Source organism: Monodelphis domestica, chromosome 7, assembly GCF_027887165.1.
Source record: "Monodelphis domestica isolate mMonDom1 chromosome 7, mMonDom1.pri, whole genome shotgun sequence".
Classification (NCBI taxonomy): Eukaryota; Metazoa; Chordata; class Mammalia; order Didelphimorphia; family Didelphidae; genus Monodelphis; species Monodelphis domestica.
Window position 1 is genome coordinate 113946224 of NC_077233.1, and position 22006 is coordinate 113968229.

Consider the following 22006-nt stretch of genomic DNA (forward strand, 5'->3'; position numbering starts at 1 on the left):
CAACTGGGAGTTTTTGTTCACAGTAAATGTGTTAATGTTTCTTCATTGCTTGACTGTTTGTGTTTAAATTTAGGCAGCGTGCCCAACAGGGACAAAATTATAGGATAAAGCTATGTATAAAAGAAAATCCTTCAGAGAGCACCAATAAGGCTCTTTTTTTAATAAGCAGTTACATATAATAGTACTCAGCCCTTGCCACAGAGAAAAGTTTTATCTGTCTATTTCAGAATTATTGGAATTTTTCTTTCCCTTGTGCAAAAGTTAAAAGGACAGAGCTTATGTCAATAGCTAATACACCTTGATGCTGAAACACCTATTATTTTATTCAGCTGTATTTCTGCAAAATAAAAGAAGAAAAAGTAGATATTCCTCATTGTTGCTCTTATGATGAAGAGGGGATAATGGCAGTTTTCAGGAGAAGTGATAAATCAGATTTTCCTCCCAGGAAAAATAATTCCTATTTGCTCTTTTAATCTTGACAATATATTTTTTTTGCCAGTACTTGTATTAGTGATTCCCTTTTCCCCCTTTGTCATGAATCTAGTTAATAAAGTATTCACTTTGAATAGAAATGGTTAATACAATTAGTCATTTTAAATGGTTGTGGATTAATGTTGTACATGCAGTTTTATCAACTAGAGTGAACAGGTAATGAGATTTAGGAAACAAGTGTATGATGATGACCTTCATTACTTAGAGGGCTAAGTGGGGAAATAACTTCATAGTTACTTAATTGTAGTAACTTTGATTTTGGTGAAAAAATTCATCCTGCCCTCTCTTTTTTTAAATGTTGAAAACTTTCTCATATACAGTTTCAGTTTTCCCCATCTGCCTTTATTATAATTTGATAATGAGAAGGTTTGACCATGTAAATCATAGAATCACAAATTCAAATCAGTGAACCAAGATTTTTGTCAGCTGTTTTGGCCAGGGTCACATAAGAAAAAAAGGAGTCTAGCTTGGATTCTAACATAGGTCCTTTGACTCCAAATCCTGTCTTATTTCCATCCGTACTTTATCATAGTTACCCAATGTGTTTTCCTAATAGACTCCAACAAATCACTTGTCCTGATCCACAAAGGTAGCCATACAAAGCTTTTAACAGTTGAAGATGAAAGAAATATTATTTTTTACTTGAGATATGAAAATAACTTAGCAAAAACCATTGGGTTTGGAAGAGAAATTCTATTATCACAAAGGATATAAATGTGATCTAGAAAGGGATAAAAGTTTTTAAATTGACATTAAGTAATAGAATCAGGTGACTTTAGAATCCATTGAAAATACAAGTTCAGTCATTTTATTCAACTTGATAAAAGGAAATATAAATTTGACCTTAAACTTCTTCTAATTGTAATATGTACTTGAGAAATCTTGTTCCTTAGGTTTTTTTTTTTTTAACATGGAATGCAATATAGTAGGTGGGTGGTTTACTGGACTAAAGTCTCAGGAAGACCTCATTTTTAGCCCTTAACTAGTTATGTGTCCATGGCCAAATTATTTAATCAGTCAGCTTTAATTTCTTCATTTGTCAAATGCTTTACAAATCTTATAATACTATCTTTCTATTGTGTATCTCCCTACTCTGTTTATAGAGTTAAACACATTTATGTTTAATTGTATTATATATGTGTTTTAAATATTTACCTTCTAAAGTTTGTTTCATTGTTTGATATCTGTTTTACTTATTTTCCTTATATTCTATACTTTTAAAAAAGTGAATTATGAACTGATGTGCCATAAAGCCCCTCAGAGTAGGTATGTCCTTTTGGTTAATTTGTAAAAAGTTAGTATTTGAAAATTGAATTCTGATCTGATAGACAGGAGTGATTCCTGACTTCTTATGAACCATTTGTAGTCTATCAAGCAATTTCTTCGTTGTTCACGGATTATTGACCCAATGGACCATATTCACTCCTTCTGAGCTCTTATAGCCCATTATGTTGATTCACCTACCACATATATGAACTTAGTTCATATGCTCAATATAATTTCAAATTATTCTAGAAGCCTTCCTCCTTTTCGTAAGCTTTTAAAAAAAAACCTGCAGGTTTTTTCAATAACAGTCTTACTGATTTCTCCCAAGTAAGGATAGTAAAGATATTTATATATCCAAGAAGGATTTCTGTGTATGAATTTCTCTTTTTCAACATAACCATATTCCCCTGCCACCAACTCATCCTTAAAAGAAAAAAGAAAATGATATTTATTTCAATACTCTAGGGCAGTGATGGTGAATCTTTTAGGGGCGAGGGTGATGCCCTCAAGTGCAGATGGAGAGGGGGCAGGGAGCAGTCTGACCCCATGTCCCTCTGGCTTCCTAGTAAAGAACTTTGTTGAACTCTGTGCTGTGGGGACAGTGGATGTGACTATAGAGAGGGCTCTTAGTGCCACTTCCAGCACTCGTGCCATAGGTTCATCACCACAGCTCTAGGGTCTATTCTACTATACAAATATCAATGGGATTTCCTCTCAACACCTGTAAGCAAAATTGAATCATTTCAAATAATGTTGCTATTATATATGTATATAAAATAGTTAATGGGCCAAGGCAACATTCTATCAACCAACTATGCCTTTGAACCTTTGAAAGCTCTAGCATTAATGCCCCCAACATACACAGATTGGGTGGGTAGATGGTAGATGGTACAGTATGAGCCAAAGCATAGTATCAGGACATGTAGATTTCCCATTGTATCATGTTTATTATTATTAATTACAAATGGATATTATTCCTGATTTGGTCCTAGTTCTTATATTGTTAGAGAAATATGTTTTCTTATAATCAAGTGATAATTATGATAGAGTATTTTTATAGTGATGGATAGTAAAAGGCCACTGGCAAAAGGCAATTTAGCGAAATCAAAATATATACAGTTTAGATGACTGCAAGCTAGTTAAAAATTCAAAACTTTCCTCATTTTTACATTGTTCTCTCCCCTACATAAGTTTGCTTCCTTTTGAAATTCTATAAAGTTCCATCTAACTTCTTCCAAAAATTCAACCTATTCTTTGTTAGGCTTTAGGTAGATGGGGAAGTGCTAAGCACATTGTTTATGCAGTTTTCCTCCAGGTGTTGGACAGTCATGGTATCCTCTTGGACAAAATGATAACATGTAGACTTGTTAATTAGTATTTTTTTTCAATTCAGTGAAGCACCTAGCAAAGCACTGTGGTAGTTCCTGAGTAATAAATATTAGGCGAATTAACTACTTGAGTAGTCAGTGGCATCCTACAAGGCTTTGTCTTTGGCCCAATCTTTTATGTCATTTTTATCATTAATATGGAGAAGGCTAGTTTGTTATGAGTAATAATTAGTAAAGGTAGCTACATGGAGAAGATGAAATTTAATAGGGAAAATAAATGAAGCTTAGCCAAAGGTTCAAAAAAGTCTACTGTACAAATTCAGGATGAAGAGGCAAAAGGGTAGACAATATTTCATGTAAAAGAGACCCAGGTGTTTTTAGTTGAGAAGAGATTTAGTCAATAGTATAAAATGGTTGTTTAAAAAGTTAATTTATGTCTATATACAAACAAACTTCAAGGATCTTTGATTTCATTTGTGTTGGTATTATCCATAATAACTTTTGTCATAACCTCTTCTTACAGACCATTTTTGTGATGATGCCTGAAAGAATCAACAAACAAAAACTGGTCCATAAAGTATTTTCTAGCATTGAACTTATTCAAACTTAATGAAACTAGTACTAGAACCACATATAGATAATTCATTACCATGCATTTTCCCACTTGGTAGGAATTTATTGTAACTGTCCTGACTTATCCCCTTTTAATGATGATACTTCAGAGTAAGAATTTAATGGAAGAATTAAATCAGAGACAATAAGAATAGACCAAATGAACTCTTAAGATACCTTTAAAGTAAAAAAAAAAATTATTCTATCTGCAATCTAATAATTCCTTGATTTTTAATATGCCCTCTTTAGCCACCTCTTATTTCTTTATTTTTACCAATTTCTGAGCAGGAGTTTCTCCCTACCAAATTGGGGTAACGATGGAGAAAATGACAATGCTAGAGATTCATTAGCTGTTTACCTTTTCCAAGTTAATACCACTCTATTATTATAGAAAATCAAAAGTTGTCTTTTTTATATTTTAATCTCAGTCTGTCAGACCCTCATCGCCTTTCTTTCCATTTAAGTTTTTTTAACAAGTCTTGGGATACATGTAGTAAAAGACCATTCCATGCAAATGATGGTAAAGAGGTGCTTTGCTCTCTGCTGAGACACTTTGAAAAAAAAGGTGATCACTTCTTTTTACTGAGGAGAATATGTAGGAGTGGCTTCTTTGAAAAAAAAAAAACACTTTTTTGCTTGGGAAGGCCTCTTTCACTTGAATTAAGCATGTTATTTTATTGTCCTAAATGGGCAGTATTAGATAACCTCTTGACTATTCTCCATTCACTTTATTAGCACCTCCATAGATGAAATGATACAACTATTCTATTCAGTAATCTAGACATTTTGGAATTAGAATTGGTTCACAAATTTCTGGGTCATTTTGTATCTTTTTCATTATTTCTGAGGAACCACCAGTGTCTTAGTAAAGTACTTCAAGGTTTGCAAGTTTCTTTGCATCTCATTATAAATTTCTGTCTTATTAATGTCTTTCCCATCATATTATATTAGTAATTGTTTTCATGAATGCCACAGAGGAATGTAATGGTATTACCACCTTTCAAATTACATTAGTGAGAATAAATAAAATGTATATCAGGGTAATGAAAAATTGCTAATCCAACATTGAAGTGTAATGAAATGATTATTGTTTAACATTGATTGAGCACCAATAATATGTTGGGCATTGAATAGAAAGCCAGGGACACATGAGGGAGTCTGGTAAACTAGAAAGCACAATTGCAAGGAGTTACTTAATGGCTTACCGGGTAGTTTGGGTATTATAATGATTTCATTGCTTTTTAAAATTAAACTAATTATCTCCCTATTTTTTAATTGGATGATACATATAGAAATGAAAAGAGCACTCCCTGTTTTATTATCAGTTGTCTAGCTCATCCTGTTCTTTTTTTTTTTAATACTACAGATACAATAAAGGCAAAATTTCAATTATTAGTTTCTCTCTGGAGAGGACTTTTTTTTAAACTATAAGTGAAATCACTTTTAATTTCTTCTTTATTAACATACCTTGTATAGCAAAGTGATTTGTATTTTTTGTATAGCTTGTTTTTTTGAAACTGAAATATGCATGTGCTTTTACACTGCAAAAACATTGGCATACTCTCATATAATTGGCCATATCCTGCTGTTGATTTTTACACTTAACTCGTAAATTATTTAATAGGGAGCTTCCACTTGTGGATTGATAGTAGGTTATGATCATAGGCTAATGACTACTGTTGAGAGCTATATTCATATATTTGAAAGTGTGTTCTATACTTTTATGTCTCAATGTATACAGACATGTACATATTTTAGGTAGGTATGTATATTACTTAAATAGTTTAGCATATGGATGAAGAGACAGACATCTAATTCTGTTGCTTGTCACATTTTGCCCTTCCCTTGAACCCCTCAAAAAAGTCGCATGCCTTTAGTTTAAATTAATTTCATTTGTCACAGGAAGTCAAGCAATCTAATCAGCCCTATATGCTTATTTATGTATTAGACTCCATGTTACAATATTCTTAATGTTAATTTGAAATCAAACTGCTATAATTTTAATCGTTAACTAGAAATAATAATTCTTAATGGGTTTTTCTTTCATTTGCTAAACAAAACTGCTATTTTCCTTGAAATAGTGACCTGGCAATGAAATTTAAAAAATATTTTGTGATAGAATACATGTATATTAGTAAATATAGTTTTAGGAGGTTTATCAATTACATTTACAACTGATTTTTGTAAATATGAATTTTACTTTCAGATCAATTGAATTAATTAATTTATTTAACAAATATTTTTTGGGTATCTCCCTTATACTGAAATGTTAAATGCACCATGATTAGCAGAAGCTGAACCATTGTACACTCTGATACACAGTTTTGTTCTTATAAGGCTCACATGGGGTCTAGTAACTAAAATGGAAATATTGAATTGAATTACTTTAGCACTCTTTGGGGATAATAAGATTCTCACTGTAAGATAAAAGGAATGTTTAGCTTTACAGCTAAAGAATTAAAATTTGATCGTCCATTTTAAAAATCTCACTATAAAATAAATATTTCTAAAGTACTCTTTTTTTCCCAATGATTATCCACACAGCATAAATGCTTCGAATGAGTTTTATTAGGTATACAAGATTATTTTGTTGTTATTTTTGTTGTAATTGTTAGCATACTATGAATAGTAGTTATTAAAATGTGACTTAACTTGAATTTGCCACCTTTTATTTCCAAATAACTTGATAATCAACATTTTGCCAGTGCTGAGTCTAGAAATACAATTCTTTCCACAAACTTTCATTTTCTATTTTCTAAAAGTAGTAGATACTAAGATGCAAAGCGAGGTCTTTGCATCTATTTTGGTAGGTTTCCCTCTTCCTCGTACGTCTACATGCAAAGCCTGTATGGCCATTTACTAAATATATCGTGGTAATGTTCAGATTCCTTCCAAGTCTGATGATCTGTGATCCAGTACTTCTTGCTCATTTGAATATATGTGCAGCCATAGTGGTACCTATGCCTTTATGAGCATTCTTTGTAGGAAAATGAACTCCTTTTTCTAGTGTCTGGCATACTTCTCATTATAGAATTCCATGTTTTTATTTATGGATACTGATGAGGGAAGTGTATATATATATATATGAAAAAAAATATATATATATCATTTTTAACTGTGAAATTCATGTTTTGAATCTTCCAGAAGTCCATTGAGACTAATCCCTTCCTTGATCAAGGTTATGCTATTCCTCTTTACTGGGCGATCAGATTTAAAAGACTTTTCCTCAGAGAGGTACCATTGAAAAAGAGAAAGATAAGACAGATGGGGAGATTACCCAAGTCCTTAGAAGCATAGCTGAGTCTGGTACTGGCTACGAATTAGAATGGTAGATCAATGAAATAGATTAGATACACAGTATACAGAGGTAAATGACTGTAGCAATCTACTGTTTGATAAACCCAAAGACCCCTGCTTTGGGATAAGAACTCCTTGTTTAGTGAAAACAGTAGGGGAGAAACTAGCTATAGATCAATATTTCACACCCAATACCATGATAAGGTCAAAATGCATTCATGATTTTGATATAAAGAATGATAATATAACTAAATTGGGGGAGCACAGAACAGTTTGCCTGGCCTGTCTTTGGAGAAGGGAAGAATTTATGACCAAACAAGAGACAGTGTTATGAGAGAATAATTTTGATTATATTACATTAAAAAGCTTTTTTGACAAACAAAACTAAGGTAATCATGATTAGAACATGAAAAAATAGACTGGAGGAAAATTTTGAAAAAATTTTTCTGATAAAAGCTAATTTCTCAAAGTTTTAGAGAAATAAGTAAAATTTATAAGAATACAAGCCATTACCCTATTTACAAATAAATGGTTAAGGGATATGAATAAGACATTTTCTGATGCAGAACTCAAAGCCACCAATAATTATATAAAACTCTTCTAAATCACTCTTGATTAGAGAAATGCAAATTAAAACAAGGCTGAGGTATCACCTCACCTATGAGATTGGCCAATATGACAGGAAAGGAAAGTGATAAATGTTGGAGGGGTTATGGCAAAATTGGAGCACTAATGCCTTGTTGGTAGAATTGTGAACTGATCCAACAATTCAGGAGGGCAATTAAGTATTTTGCCCAAAGCAATATAAAACTTTGCATACCCTTTAGTTTTGTACTGCCTCTACTGGTCTGTATCCCAAAGAGGTAATAAAAAAGAGGAAAAGGACCTACTTGTATAAAAGTATTTATAGCATTTCTTTTAGTAATGTCAAAGAATTAGAAATTGAGGGGATGTCCATCAATTGGGGAATGAATGAACAAATTAAGATTCATGTTGGTGAAGGCATACTGTTGTTCTATAAGAATTGATAAGAAAAATGATTTCAGAAAGAAAAGCTAGAAAGATCTGCATGAACTGATGTAGAGTGAAATAAGCAGAACCCAGGAGAACCTTTGTACACAATAACAACAATATTGTAAGATGACCAACTATGAAAATTTAAGTACTCTTCAATGCAGTGATCTGGGACAGTCCTAAAAGACTAATGATAGGGAATGCTATCCACCTCCAGAGTAACAACTGTTGGATTTGGATGGATGTGGATCAAAGCATACTCTCTTTCTGTCTTTCACATCAGTTTATTTACAGTTTTATTTAGGGGTTTTAGTTTTGTATGAGTATGCTCTTATAGCAGTGACCAATATGGATGTTTTACTTGATAGCAAAAATGAATGAATGAATGAATAAACAAATAAATATAATGGGTTTTAGTTTTGTAGGAGTATGCTCATACAGCAATGACCAATATGTAAGTATGTTTTACTTGATAGCAAAAATAAATAAATGAATGAATGAATGAATGAATGAATGAATGAATGAATGAATGAATGAAGGCTCATAGCTGAGATTACATTTTACCTGAAGTTTAGGTAGGATGCTTATATCTTTTCATTAGTTTTACTTACTATTGGGTTTGGGTTAAGGAGAGAGGTAGAAAATGAAAAAGGGAGAAATCTGTCACTTGTATTTTGCTGAATTTTGGCATTGTCAAATTTGTTCATTGGTATTATAAAAGTTTCCTTTGGGGCTGCTGTAGTCTCTGTGGGAATATATGTGACATTGTGTTTGGACTTGCTGTATAGGATGATTCTCCTATTCTAGCCAGAGTGCAAGGAATATATAAAAATGTAGGAATACATCATTTTTTGGAAAGCTGTTGCTAAATGCCCCTTTTTGAAAACAGAATGCACAAATAGCATTTTTTTTGGTGTCACTGGTTTCTTCCTTGTCAGTTCTTAAAGAATTTATAGGTACTATGCTTTTAATACTCATTTTTTCCAAGTTATAAGAATTTGTAGAACACAATTTAATAATTATAATTGGAGTTCTTCTCAAAAATGTTTCCTTTTCTTTATGAGTGCATCATCATTGGCTATTGTTCTCTTATCTCCTGCTAGAGACTCTATAGATTCTGTGGCCAATTATACATACAGTAGTGGCTTATGATTTGTCCAAGGTACCACAGTCAGTATATCTTAGAGGGAGAAGTTATATGTTTGCAAATGACACAATCTCCTATCTCTGTTCTTTGAATTGGATGTATCCCATCAGAGAATGTTTTCAGTCCTCACTTCTACCTCATATTATCCTTGATTTCCTTCAAGACTTCACTCAATTCACACTGTGTATGCTAGGCAGGCTCTTTTTTGCCCCTACTCAGCTACTAAAATCTTTTTATTTAATATAACTTCCACTTCCTCTGTATAAAACTCATCATATGTAGTTATTTATGTGCTATCTCTCTCATTAGAAATCAGGGACTAACACAAAATTGTTTATTTCAAACCCTAAACAATGATAACTACAATACACTGAGGAGACCAATCTCCTTTCCTCCCTCCCTTCTTCTTGCCCTCCCTCCTTCCTTCTCTCTCCCTCTCCCCCCGTTCCTTCTCCCTCTCCTTCCCACCTCCCTCTCTATCTGTCTCTCTCCTCCCTCCCTTTCCTTCTCCCCCTATTCTCACTCCCCATCTCTCTCAAAGGTTGGTTTTTTCACTCTAGAAAAATTAACATCATTTAATTAACGAGTATTTTATTACTGTATACCAGTTTCAGACATTTTCAGAAGTTGACTATTGTACATTTATTGAATGAGTGTTTACAAATTAACTGGCTTGCTTCTATTTTTATCTGTGACTTCTTTTGGAATTTCCTTAAAAGTATGAATTGTGGTCTTTCTTTGTTTTTAATTTCCTCTTCACACACCTATTAAATTCCCTAGAGCCTTCATAGTTTCCTTTGATAACATATTTCAGTGTATCACTGGTCTTATACACTGCAATATACCTAGCTTAGATCTTTCCTTCATGGCTCACCATGAAAGCTCTGTCTACAATTCAGAAATGTCTTTGAGACTCACCATAAGCACATTTTCTCTATTCTTTAGGTTATCATTCTGGTTAATAAACTCTAAAAGGTCAGAGGCAGGGTTACATTACTTTTTTTGAATCTTACAGAAAGACTGGTATATCATCTTATCTCTTAATTAGTAGATATTCAATAAACACTTAAATTGAAAGAATTAGTCTTGCTTACTTCCAAAGCCTTTAGTCAGTTGTTTTTTCCAGACCCTATTCAGTTTCCTCATCATTTGAGGGCTCTATAAGAGAATAAAGTTCTGTTAAGATTCTTAGTTAGTTTATTAAAAATTTATATCTGTAAAGAAACATTCGCTACCTCTAACAGGATAGGAAATAGGGTGGGAGTCTCACTGGTTCCCAAACTTAAAGTAGATGTTTGAGTTCAAGATTGTTAGTTCCTTAAGACTGCCCCCCCCCCCCCCCCACACACACACATTTTTTCCCCCTATTCGTTGGGCAACTGGGTAGCTCAGTGGAAAGAAAACCAAGTCTTGAAATGGGAGATCTTGGATTAAAATGTGGCCTCAGACACTTTCTTGTTGGGTGATCCTGGGCAAGTTAATTAACCCCAGTTGCTTAGCCCTTACCATTTTTTCTGCCTTGGGACTGATATATAATATAGATTCTTAGATTTTTAAAAAATTGTATGTAGTGGATTGCCTTTAAAATAATAAGTGCTCAATAGTCACTTAATAAATGAATTAAACCTCTAATGTGAATGCATATACATTGAGATCCTTCCCTACTGTATTCTATAAGTATACATTTTTAAGGTTTAAGTCTTTTTTGATTATTTATTATTTTTAAGTGATCACATTGCTTCTACTTTGTTGAAAATATATAGCATTTCAAAGTTCAATACTGTTTCAAAAAGTATTCTATTTAGAATATAACTTCATTTGAAGTCCAATAGCTGATCACTCAAGATATTTATTTTGGCAGTGTTGTTTAAATAAACATCATTAACCATAGTATTCTATGTGAATGGATTTAAAGCAAGTAGACATGCTGGCATTTGAAGAAAAGGGACCTGAGTATTCCATTTTTACAGTAGAAAAAATATCTAGATTTTACAGTGTTTGAGTAGTTAGGTGTAAATGGATTTGGACTTTGGATAAGATATATCTGGAAATTTTAAAGTAAAACGTCTCAAAATATTTAAATAATTTAGTGGGGAAGGTTGAAATCCAGTATTTTCGATGGATAGAGTCATGAAAAAGCATGTAAATGAATAAACAAATGTACATGTACTTAAACAAAAATATTCAATTTCATTAATATTGAAAATTCTTATGACTCCTTTATGGTTAAAGGAGAGGGCAGCTAGGGGGCTCAGCAATTTGGGAGCCATGCCTAGTGATGGGAGGTCCTGGGTTCAATTTTGATCTCAGATGCTTCTTTGCTCTGTGACCCTGGGCAAGTCATCTACTGCAATTTCTTAGCCATTACATGCTTTCACCTTCGAAATGATATTTAGTATTGATTCTAAGATAGAGAAAGACGTTTGGGTTTTTTCCCAATTAAAAATAAAAGGGAATTTTCTTTAAATATACCAGAATACCAGGCTCTCATTGTTTTAAACCTGCCAAATAGATTTAGGGTTAGTTATTTCTCTGAACTTAGTCTATCCCATCCAATGCCTGAACCAATTTGTATAAGTCATATGTTGATTCGAGTCAAATGGAAGCAGTTTTTAGTTAAAGCTGTTGTCATTGAACTTTGAAATCCTCAACACTGTTTTGGAGCCATGCAGTGATTAGTTGTGGGTGTACATGGATTGATATTATAGGATATATAATGGATATTTTGCTATTTCAATGTGAGGCATATGAAGTAGGAAAATCAAAACATAGATTTACCCATTAATTTTTTTCAGAATTATTTGTGAAATAGATTGTTTTTTAACCACAAAACTCTATCAATTATTTCCTGTTTTAAAAATCTTTAATTTTTGTAAACATACATCTTGAGTTCAGTATTGGACACATCATTAAATAATTTTGTTCCTGACCAAGGATGATATGGTATATTACTGACTTAATAGACTATTAAATATATTTCAAACATTGTACATTTTGGTAGACCTATTTTTCCCTACCATCATGACCCAGAAATGCATATAGTGTTCATTTAGAGTTAGCATTTCGTTCAGGTATTTATTTTTTTTATTACTAATTCCTTTAATCACGGATACAAATAGCAATGTTTTACAACTTAGCTAATGAGTAATTGAGCAGTTGACATTCAGATGAGACCCTGAAATATTGACATAATAGAAAATGGAATTTTTTTAAAAATACAGGAAGGGAGCAAAGTAGGAAGTATTTGGGAATCGGGGACCAGAAAAAATAAGGAATTTCCTATATCAGAAACTATGATAGAGAGCTTTTATATCAATCTGAAGTATAAATAAATTTAAAATTTTTAAATTTTAAATAAAATTAAAGAATTTCTAAGTTATTGAGCATTTCTGCCTGGTAAATTAGAGCTCAGAGATCTAGATATCATTTGAACTACAAATATCTATCTACCCATCTCTGTGTCTAAATAGCAACATCTTTTTGTCTCTCTGCAAGTATGTATGCTATACTTGTGTGTTTACACGTGTTTATGCATGAGAGTGTATATATGCAAACATACATATCAGTAATCATATACTTCAAAACTTAGAGAGAGAAATGTTTTCCTGGCAGTTCATATAGTTACAGTATATTCATAATCTGCAAATGATCAGAATAAATCCCTTTTGTCTTAGAAATCTCCATACAAATGCACATCATAAATTTACCAAGAGTAGTTGGAAGAACATAGTTCATCTTTAACACAGTTTAGAAACATAGGTTTCTATCCATAAAAATGTTACACTCCATTTATTCTGAGTTAATGTACTTACTTCATAATATAAACTGGTGAAATGATCTTTTTAAATAGTTATTTTAAAAAGAATCTGGACATTTTAAAACAGGAAACAGTTATATTCCTTGTATTTGGAATATTCACATTTAAGACTATTTCTAGACTGCATGTTTAGAATTAAATACAAAGCAAGACCTTGACAACTTATTTTTATTATTATTGTCTTCATCATCATTAACCTAAAAGGGGAAAAATGAAAATATCATAATTTCCTAAATGAGAATGAAATGGATGTCACATCAAGAACAGATAATTGGGACATAATAGATACAAAGTTCCTTGCTATCTCTTATGAACCAATGGGATGCTTGTCTTTTGTCATTTCGTATCTGTGAGATGAGCAAAGCATTTGAATGAACTTCAGGAAAAGAAGGGTACCACTGTAGTATTTTATGTATATTTGTCCACTAAAGTTTCATCTTGGATTACAACTGAGCAGATTAACTTAAATTTTGAGATGCAATCAGATTTATTTACTTTGTAGGGGCTTGGTATATCAGAGATGTTTTCCTCAAGCCTGTGTTTGTATTCTTTTAAGGATGTATACAACTGTACAGTAATACGATATATTATGTTGATGAAATAACCTTTTTTGTTGTACTTGCTCAGAGATGTTGATACATCTATTTGAAAGCTGCTTATCTTTTATAAAGCTTTATCCTTAAGACAATTCAATTTCTCTGCACATCCCCATACTTTCATTAATAATAAATGTTTTGTCTTTATGCTAAAGTTCATTCAAAAAATAAGTAGTATGTTTCTATTCCAGTGGGGTTACGTGTCCCCCCGCCCCTAATTTTTAAATGGTGAGAAAATGGACATTCAGACAAATAATTACGTATTATTTTTGTTCTTTCTTTTTCAGGCCATCCGCTGTACACTGGTAAATTGCACGTGTGAATGTTTCCAGCCCGGGAAGATTAACCTGAGGACCTGTGATCAGTGTAAACATGGATGGGTGGCACATGGTGAGGGAATTGTGGGCTTTACTTCCTGTTTTGGTTATTTTTGTTTGTGTGTGTGTGTGTGTGTGTGTGTGTGTGTGTGTGTGTGTGTGTGTTTGTGTTTGTGTTTGTCTGTCTGTGTGTCTGTGTGTACAGCTCCTGGGGAAAAAAAAAAGAGGTCCAGTTACTGGCAGTGACTCCAAGTGTTGGTGGAAGCACTCAGTTTGTTACCATTTCTTGCGAAGCTCAAAGAGCATATTCTAGTCTCCAAGAAGTAACGCTATGCTAGCAGTTCTCAGCAGAAGGGCCAGATGTTTATAGTATGGTTGGTCTGCAGAGTTCATATTGCACATAGCAGCAGCCTGATGGAAACTCAAACATACCACAGTCAGCCTTTCAAAGCCTGGATGTCAGAATGAAGTTGGCGCATATTCTGGCTGAGCAAAAAGGCTTCTAAGGCTGTTCACCCTTATAATAGGCTCAAGTAGCTGAATTCATGCCACCAGATGTTAAATTCGAGGCTGGAGTGGAGCGTGGAACTAAGGATGGGTAAGAGAGTAAAGGAGAAGAATTTTTGGCAGACTGTCCATGAAAAAAAATCTGTAAAAATGCACCTTCATTGGTTGTGATATGGAGTAAAGGGCACAAAGAGAAAGTTGAAATGTCAGTGGCTGTTCGCCAGGTAAATATTCCACATAGCTTTATTGTATTATGTTAGCAGAAGTCTATTAAATAGCATTAAGAATAAGAATAGCAGAAGTAGAATTCAAGGGTAGGATTTTGTTCACTTGGATTAAGGCAGGGAACAGAAGTGGAGTGAATCTGACAAATAGGAGAAATCTACACCTGTGATTAGTTCTGTCATTCCAGGAAATTGACCCCAAATGGGCATGATCCTTATTCCCTTAAGATGCCAGATATCCAGTGAGGTTGAATTTTCCATAAGTTTCCTGTGATTCTAGCAAAATCTCTGGTCTTAATACAGAACCTTAAAATGGTATTCATCTGTGGTGGATTGCTGATTTCAGGATGTTATGTGTGTAGGAGAGGAATTTAATTCATGTTAATGAAGAATGAGAATGGAGGGAATAAGACGCGGAAGGAATATGTGCAGAGACACAATTCCATATTATAGACAGCCATGGAACTTGTTACTGCCTATATAACAGCAAGGAAATAATCTCTAAGAACATTGCAGAATGATATCCAGGGACTACAAGTCTATGTGGGTGTCATTGGTTTCTTTTAAGAGCTATTTTACTTAGGGGTTCCCCTCCTAACTGGAATGAATTAATGGATCCTGTTGCTTTCCCTCCTGCCCCACACACCCACCCCAGTTGGCTGTTTTTGCCCAAGCATCAGCCATGATAGTTGAGCAAAAATATTTTATTTCATAAAAACTAAATATGTATAGATCTTTATGACAAATGGCCATATTTAATGGATGGAGAAAGGAATGAATTATAGTACTGTCAGTGATGAAGCCCAGTTGTTTTCTCTATATGGTCATCAACTTTTCTTTCATTGAGTAGCCGGTAGCATCCCTCTCTCTATTGCAAAAAACAAAGAGCTTTTTTGTCTTTGTTTATATTTCAGTTTTGTCTATGGAAGTTACACTGGCAAAGAAATAAATAAATTAATGGTTTCATCACTTGGCATAAATGATTACTCAGGGAGCAGATATTTGCAAGATTATGCATTAGGCATATGACTTCTGCAAACTTTTCCTTAGCTTTTTGTTATAATAAACCTTATACTTAGCACATCATGCATAGTTAATATTTGTATACTACAGTCAATTTACATTTTCTCAGATTCTGACCAGGATAAGTATAAATATAAAAAAGTTATTGTTTCTCTCTCTCTCTCTCTCTCTCTCTCTCTCTCTCTCTCTCTCTCTCTCTCTCTCTCTCTCTCTCACTCTCACTCTCTCTCTCACTCTCTCACTCTCTCTCTCTCTCTCTCTCTCTCTCTCTCTCTCTCTCTCCCTCTCTCCCTCTCCCTCTCCCTCTCCCTTTCCCTCTCCTTTCCTTCCTCCCATTCCCCTCCCTTTCTTTTCCCTCTTCCTCCTCTCTTCTCTCTCTCCCTCCTTTTTTTTACTTCCTATCCATACATGCACACAGACATATATCTTTGTACAATTCAAAATATGCACATTCAGCTATGCAGATCTCAAACTCTCCCTTTCCTTCATTACCACATACATGACAGCGAGTGGTTGGCTCCTAGCCTTTGAGTTGGTGGTAGGGATGAGAGCGCCCACTTTTCTTGCCCCCAGCATTCAGACTAATTGCTTCACTACCCTCCCCCTACACAGAAACCCAGAAATCATGTCTCCAATTATTTCTGCTCTGAGGTGAAACACAGCAGTCTTCTTTGGCTGCCTTACACACATAAGTTCTGGAAAAAAAAAAGAAAAGAAAAACAACAAAGTGACTTGGGATTTCTAGTAGGTGGTTTTATCTCAAAGTGGATGGGATGGAAACAAGACCACCAGAACCCATTTCATAGAAGTGTTTCAGAGAAGTCCTGAATACACCCCACCTGCTCTGGTGCTATTAAAATATTTTTCTAAATTCCTGTTGCCAAAAAATTAAAAAAATTCAAATCCAAAATCAAATATTCCTTAAAAAAAATTTGTATTTCAAAACCACATCCTGTGTAAAACCTTCTGAATATTTGTTTGGACCTTTTGACTAGAGTCATCTTCATTTCAAATATCCTTGATTTCTATGTTGCAGAGTTAAAATTTCATGACTTAGTGAACTAAGTCATATATATATGTATGTACATATGTGTATATAATATAAATTATATATCATCTATATATGTATATTTCACAGGCATGGATTATGCATGCGCTTATATGTTACTTCTTTAAGACAGTGACAAACCTGTTTAATTTGTTGATTTTAGCAATTTTCCAAAAATATTGAAAAAGCATTTCAATGGCAACCAATTCATTCATTATTTACTATAGCACCTAGGTTTTAAAATGACTCAATAAGTATGGTTGCTTTTTTCTGAAATTACTTCCTTTAAACAATTTGGAAAACTACTTTTAAATATTAATGAAGTGTCCACTGAATTAATTAGAAATTTACTACCTTTTGTCATTAATGAATTTCAATTCTTAATCTTTAATATGAAACCAAATGTTATGTAGAATATTCCTTTTTTTAAAAATATACTCATTTTTAGGTAAATTCCAAGTTCATCTAACCTGAATAAGCTGAAAACCATAATGAAGAATATAGGTGGAAAATATCCTAGAAATGGCAGTTTTCTCATATTTCTTTTTCCTTGACTAATCTGTGTAAAGTTAACATTAACATACATGTCTATTTGTAGGATTGGAATTATTGAAGTAGAGAGCATCAAACCACAGTGGTACTATTTAACATGCCAATTGCTAGACTTTTTTTTCATTGTTTTCTTTATATTTTGCTTTATTCATCTAAAATGTTTTGTTCTTCTTGAAAAAGAAGTGATTCCTTAAATATCACTTCTTTTCTATTCAGAAGTACCAAAAATATCAATGAAAAACAGATTTATCAAAGAATTCCTTTTGTGACATAGGTAAAAATATGTTTTTTGACCCTGTTTCCTTGTTCTGCCACCCCAATGGTCAAGGTTTAATTGAAGGGTAGCTCATGAGATCATTAATTTAGAGCTGGAAGTATCATAGATCATCTAATTTAGGCCCCTCATATCAAAAATGAAGAAACTGATGTCCAGAGAGATTAACCAACTTGTTCAAGGTCACATGGAAGTAAGTGATGGAACAATGATTCAAACCTAGGTCCTGTGACTCAAGAAAGAATCAGTGACCTTTTCACAATACTTCAGTCCTTCCACTTATGGCTACCACTACTCTTGCATCATGTCATCTTAAACGCATATATATTATATTAGGGTGTTGAAACCTGTCACTTTGAAATGCTAAGGAGAACTACACAGCTTTCCTTCCTTTCACTCTCCATTGAAATAAAATTCTATGACTAAGAACAGAAGAATTATATTCATTAGCTGCATTACCAAACATTTCTTTACTTTAAAAAGTATTCACTTAAAATTACTTTAAGCAATGAGCTGTAAGGATTAAAAGTATTGTATTTACAAATAGTTTCCCAGAAATACATCTGTAACCAACCTGAGCCATCTCATAGTAGGATTTGGATGTAAAGGTTAAATTGTGTGATCTATATGTTAAATGATGTATCTAGAGTTTTCATGTCCTCTTTCCCCTCTTGCCCTTTCTAACTTACTGACCTTTAGAAGTAGCCATGATCAACAGACCACAAGTTTCCACATCTCATGCTGTACAGTTCTTGTGTCATTTTTTAAAAAGACTCCATAAAGGATTAGAAGCTTTCCTCTGGTATTTTATTACTTAGTACCAAGGCAACAAAATTGGGGATATTCCATTTATTTTTCTCAACTCTCTCCAGCTGGTCTACATCTTTTTTTTTTCAGGCATAGAAGTCCAGGGTTCTTTGTTTTATATAATTACTTTCCCTGGCCTAGGTACTATATACTATATCATCGTTCCATTGTTCTTCCTTAACATATTTCTATTGGGTTAATGGCATTTTTTTCTTTTGAGATAATAAGCATTCACTTTTGGTTAATGCTTTGATGTTTACAAAATACTGCATTAAATTTTTTTATTTTTATTTATTTATTTTATTACATTTTATTTTTTTCAATTATACATAGAAACAATTTTTGAGAATAATTTTTTGACATTCTGTGATTCGGATTCTGTCCCTTTTTCCTCCTTTCTCCAACGTGGTAAATAGTCTCATACAAATTATACTAGTGCTTTCCTGAAATACACATTTCCATATTCCCCATGTCATGACTAAAAGCACATATCACATATTTTGTTAAAAAAATCATGAAGGATGACATGCTTTGATTTGCAGATTCCAGCAGTTCCTTTTTTGATTAGGTATGACATTTTTTTGTCTTGAGTCCATTGGGATTATCTTGGATCCTTGTTTTGCTGCTGCTAGTTTAGTTCTTCATAGTTGATCATTATACAATATTTCTGTTACTGTAAGGTGAGTTCTGCTCACTTTACTTTGCCTCAGTTCATATAATTCTACAAAATATTTTCTTCACTTCACATTTTCGTCCCATGAAGTAGGTCATGAATTATTATTATCCCTGTTTTACAGAAGAGAAACGTGAACTTGTCCAGTGTCATAGCTGGAGACTGTCCGAGCCAGGAATCACACCTAGGTTTCCTTACCTCTCATCCAGTCATCTGTTGCAGAAAATGGAATATTACCTGAGATTTATAGGAACCATTCTGGACCTAAGGAATAGCCAGAAAGACATAGAGGTGACAGATGAAATGCAATGGATTTGGATTGGGAAAGAATGACATTTTAGCTGTATAGTAGGGTAGATAGATGAGAAGTAGCATCTCATATGATTGCAATAATAGGTTGGGGCCATTTTGTGAAGCAGAGCAATTTATTTTTGGTCTTAGTGGTAAAAGGAAACCAGTGGACTTCATTAAGTAAGTCATGGATCCGTGTTTTAGGGAAAACAAAATCTCTTAGGCTGTGGTGTGAAAGCTGTATTGGAGTGAACAGAAATTTGAGGCAGGAGGAATAATAAAGACACTATTGCAAAGTCCAGGCAAGAAGTGAAGAGTTTCGGAAGTCGGATGGCAGTGGGTGCATAGAGAAAAGGAGAGATGAGGGAATTGGAGAGATAAAATTGCCAAGATCTGGCAATTGATGGAAATGCTGGTGTAAGAATTGAGAATGATGGACGTTTCAAGCCTGGGTTGTCAGGAAGAACAATAGTGGCCTTTATAGAAATAAGAAAGTTTGGGGGTCAGCTGGGTATCTCCGTGGATTGAGAGACAGGCCTAGAGATGGGAGTTCCTAGGTTCAACTATGGCCTCAGACACTTCCCATCTGTGTGACCCTGGGCAAGTCACTTAACCCCCATTGCCTAGCCCTTACCACTCTTCTGCCTTGAAACTAATACACAGTATTGATTCTAAGACAGAAGGTAAGGGTTAAAAAAAAAAAGAAATAATAAAGTTTGGAAAAGGGATAGATTTTTGAGAAAAGAAGATGAGTTCTGTTTCTACATGTTGAGTTTGAGACACATATATAACATCCAGTTTGAAATTTCCAGGAGGCATTTGGTTATAAAGAACTGGAACACAAGAGAAAAACTAAGGCTCAATATCTAGAGTCAAGAAACTTCTGGGAGATGCTAATTAAAGCCATGATAATTCAGACTTTTACCTAAAGAAAGTTAAGAGAGAAAAGAAGGTGGTTCCTAACAGAGACTTGGAGATAATTCTCTTAGTGAGAAGTCATGATACGGATAATGATTCATCAGAGGTGTCTGAGAAGCAGTCTGGAAGAGAAAGAAGAAATAACAATATCATGAAAACTTAATGGGGGGAGAATAGCATCCAGGAGGAGTAGCCAGAGACATCAAATATTTCAGAGAAGTCTCAAAAAATGAAGTTTGAGAAAAGATGATCAAATTCAATGTTCAGTGCATTTGTAACTTTGAAGAGTACTTTTTCAGTTGAGTGATAAATATCAGAGGCCACATTATAAAAGATACTAGAAAAAGTATTGGGATTTTGAGTCATTGGACCCGGTTTGAAATTCTTGTTACATGATTTACTAGCAAGTCATTTAGCTTCTCCTTCTCCGGGCCTCAATTCCTTCATGTGTAAAAATGAGTTCTAACCATCAAGCCATGATCCTATAAACTTTACTGTAATCTCAGTGCCAAAATATTTCTTTTAAAAAGAGCTCCATATTCAGCCAAAATGCAACAAATCCCTCCACCACATGTAATTGGGGCATTTTTCATTTACCTTACAAGTGACTCGGAGTAATATTTCTGTTACTTCTTCTGGAAAAGACTTGCCTTAAGCATTTAAAGACTTTCCCTCTTCATTTTCTACAGATGTTTTCTCTTCGATTGTAGTTCATGTGTATACAGTTAGCTTTACACTAGGAAACTGAAACTTAGAAATGATACATTTATGCAGACCAAGTCGTTTCTCCTACCTCTCTTTCTCCTTCCTTCTGTTTAGCTAAATGGTATTAGTGAAACAAAATAGCATCTTATCATGGGACTGTGGTTTAAGCATTGCAAATTATCTTAGAAATATTTTCTAAATAATTTAGTTGAAAGCTATCCTAAGCAAGACACTGTTTCCAGCATCTCTGTCTGTTCCATGCTAAGTAATGGACAGCTATGTAGGGGACAATTTGATGTCTGATCTCATCATTGTATAACCCATGCACTTTGTACTTTACTTAGAATCAAGTGTTTCCAGGATTTTATATTTTGCAAGTTAGCTCTTTTATTGGGTTTTACTGAACTTCACTGTTCTGTACTGCTCAAGTATGTCTTAGCTATTCAGCTGTCTTTACCATCATATCCAAGAAAAAAAATCTAAATTAAACTAATTGTATACAGTTGGGTTGATGAATCTACATCTTTATTATTAAGCACTATGTGGTAGAATTTCTCAATTTGCCAATTTCATTTCTGGAACCATTAGCCTTGGGTGTTCCATTGACATTTTTTGTTAATATATTTGAGTCAGTATACCTTGAAAGAGCTTTATAATGCAGAATAAAACCAGGATATTTTTTCAGCAAATAGTATGGAAAGCTTTTTGTCAATTCTTAACTCCTGTCAGAGTCTATTGTTTATGAATTCCTCAAAACATATTTTACACAATAAGTTTGCTTTGCTTGTGAAAATGTTTTCCCCCTACTAGTATCTGCTTAATATTCCTCCTTACTTACTGAACATGATAAACAATCAGTAGAAATAATTTTCTTTCCTATCTGCCAATCCTGTCTGCCTAGGCTCCCACAATAGAAACTCTTCTATCACAAGCATGGGGGCATGACAGTACTGTGACTTCATGTTATTCCAGGTGACTGAGCAACAGTTTCTAAAAGATAATTTGTGAAGTTGTCATGAGAGGGACAAGAGCAAGAGAGTGAGGATGCCTAAACGGGGAGAAAGGAACAAAGAAAGATCATGCTGTCAAGCATAGTAG

At 33.7% G+C, this 22006-nt stretch overlaps 1 protein-coding gene across 9 annotated transcripts in view; it reads left to right on the forward strand.

Annotated features, from left to right (window-relative positions):
- BNC2 (basonuclin 2) overlaps nucleotides 1-22006 on the forward strand; it is a 505926-nt gene that overhangs the window by 326085 nt on the left and 157835 nt on the right. For all 9 annotated transcript variants that reach the window (XM_007499604.3, XM_056805332.1, XM_056805333.1 and 6 more), the window contains one exon: nucleotides 13857-13959. In XM_007499604.3, the coding sequence (XP_007499666.1) occupies nucleotides 13857-13959 (103 nt within the window). The remainder of the gene's footprint in view (nucleotides 1-13856; nucleotides 13960-22006) is intronic.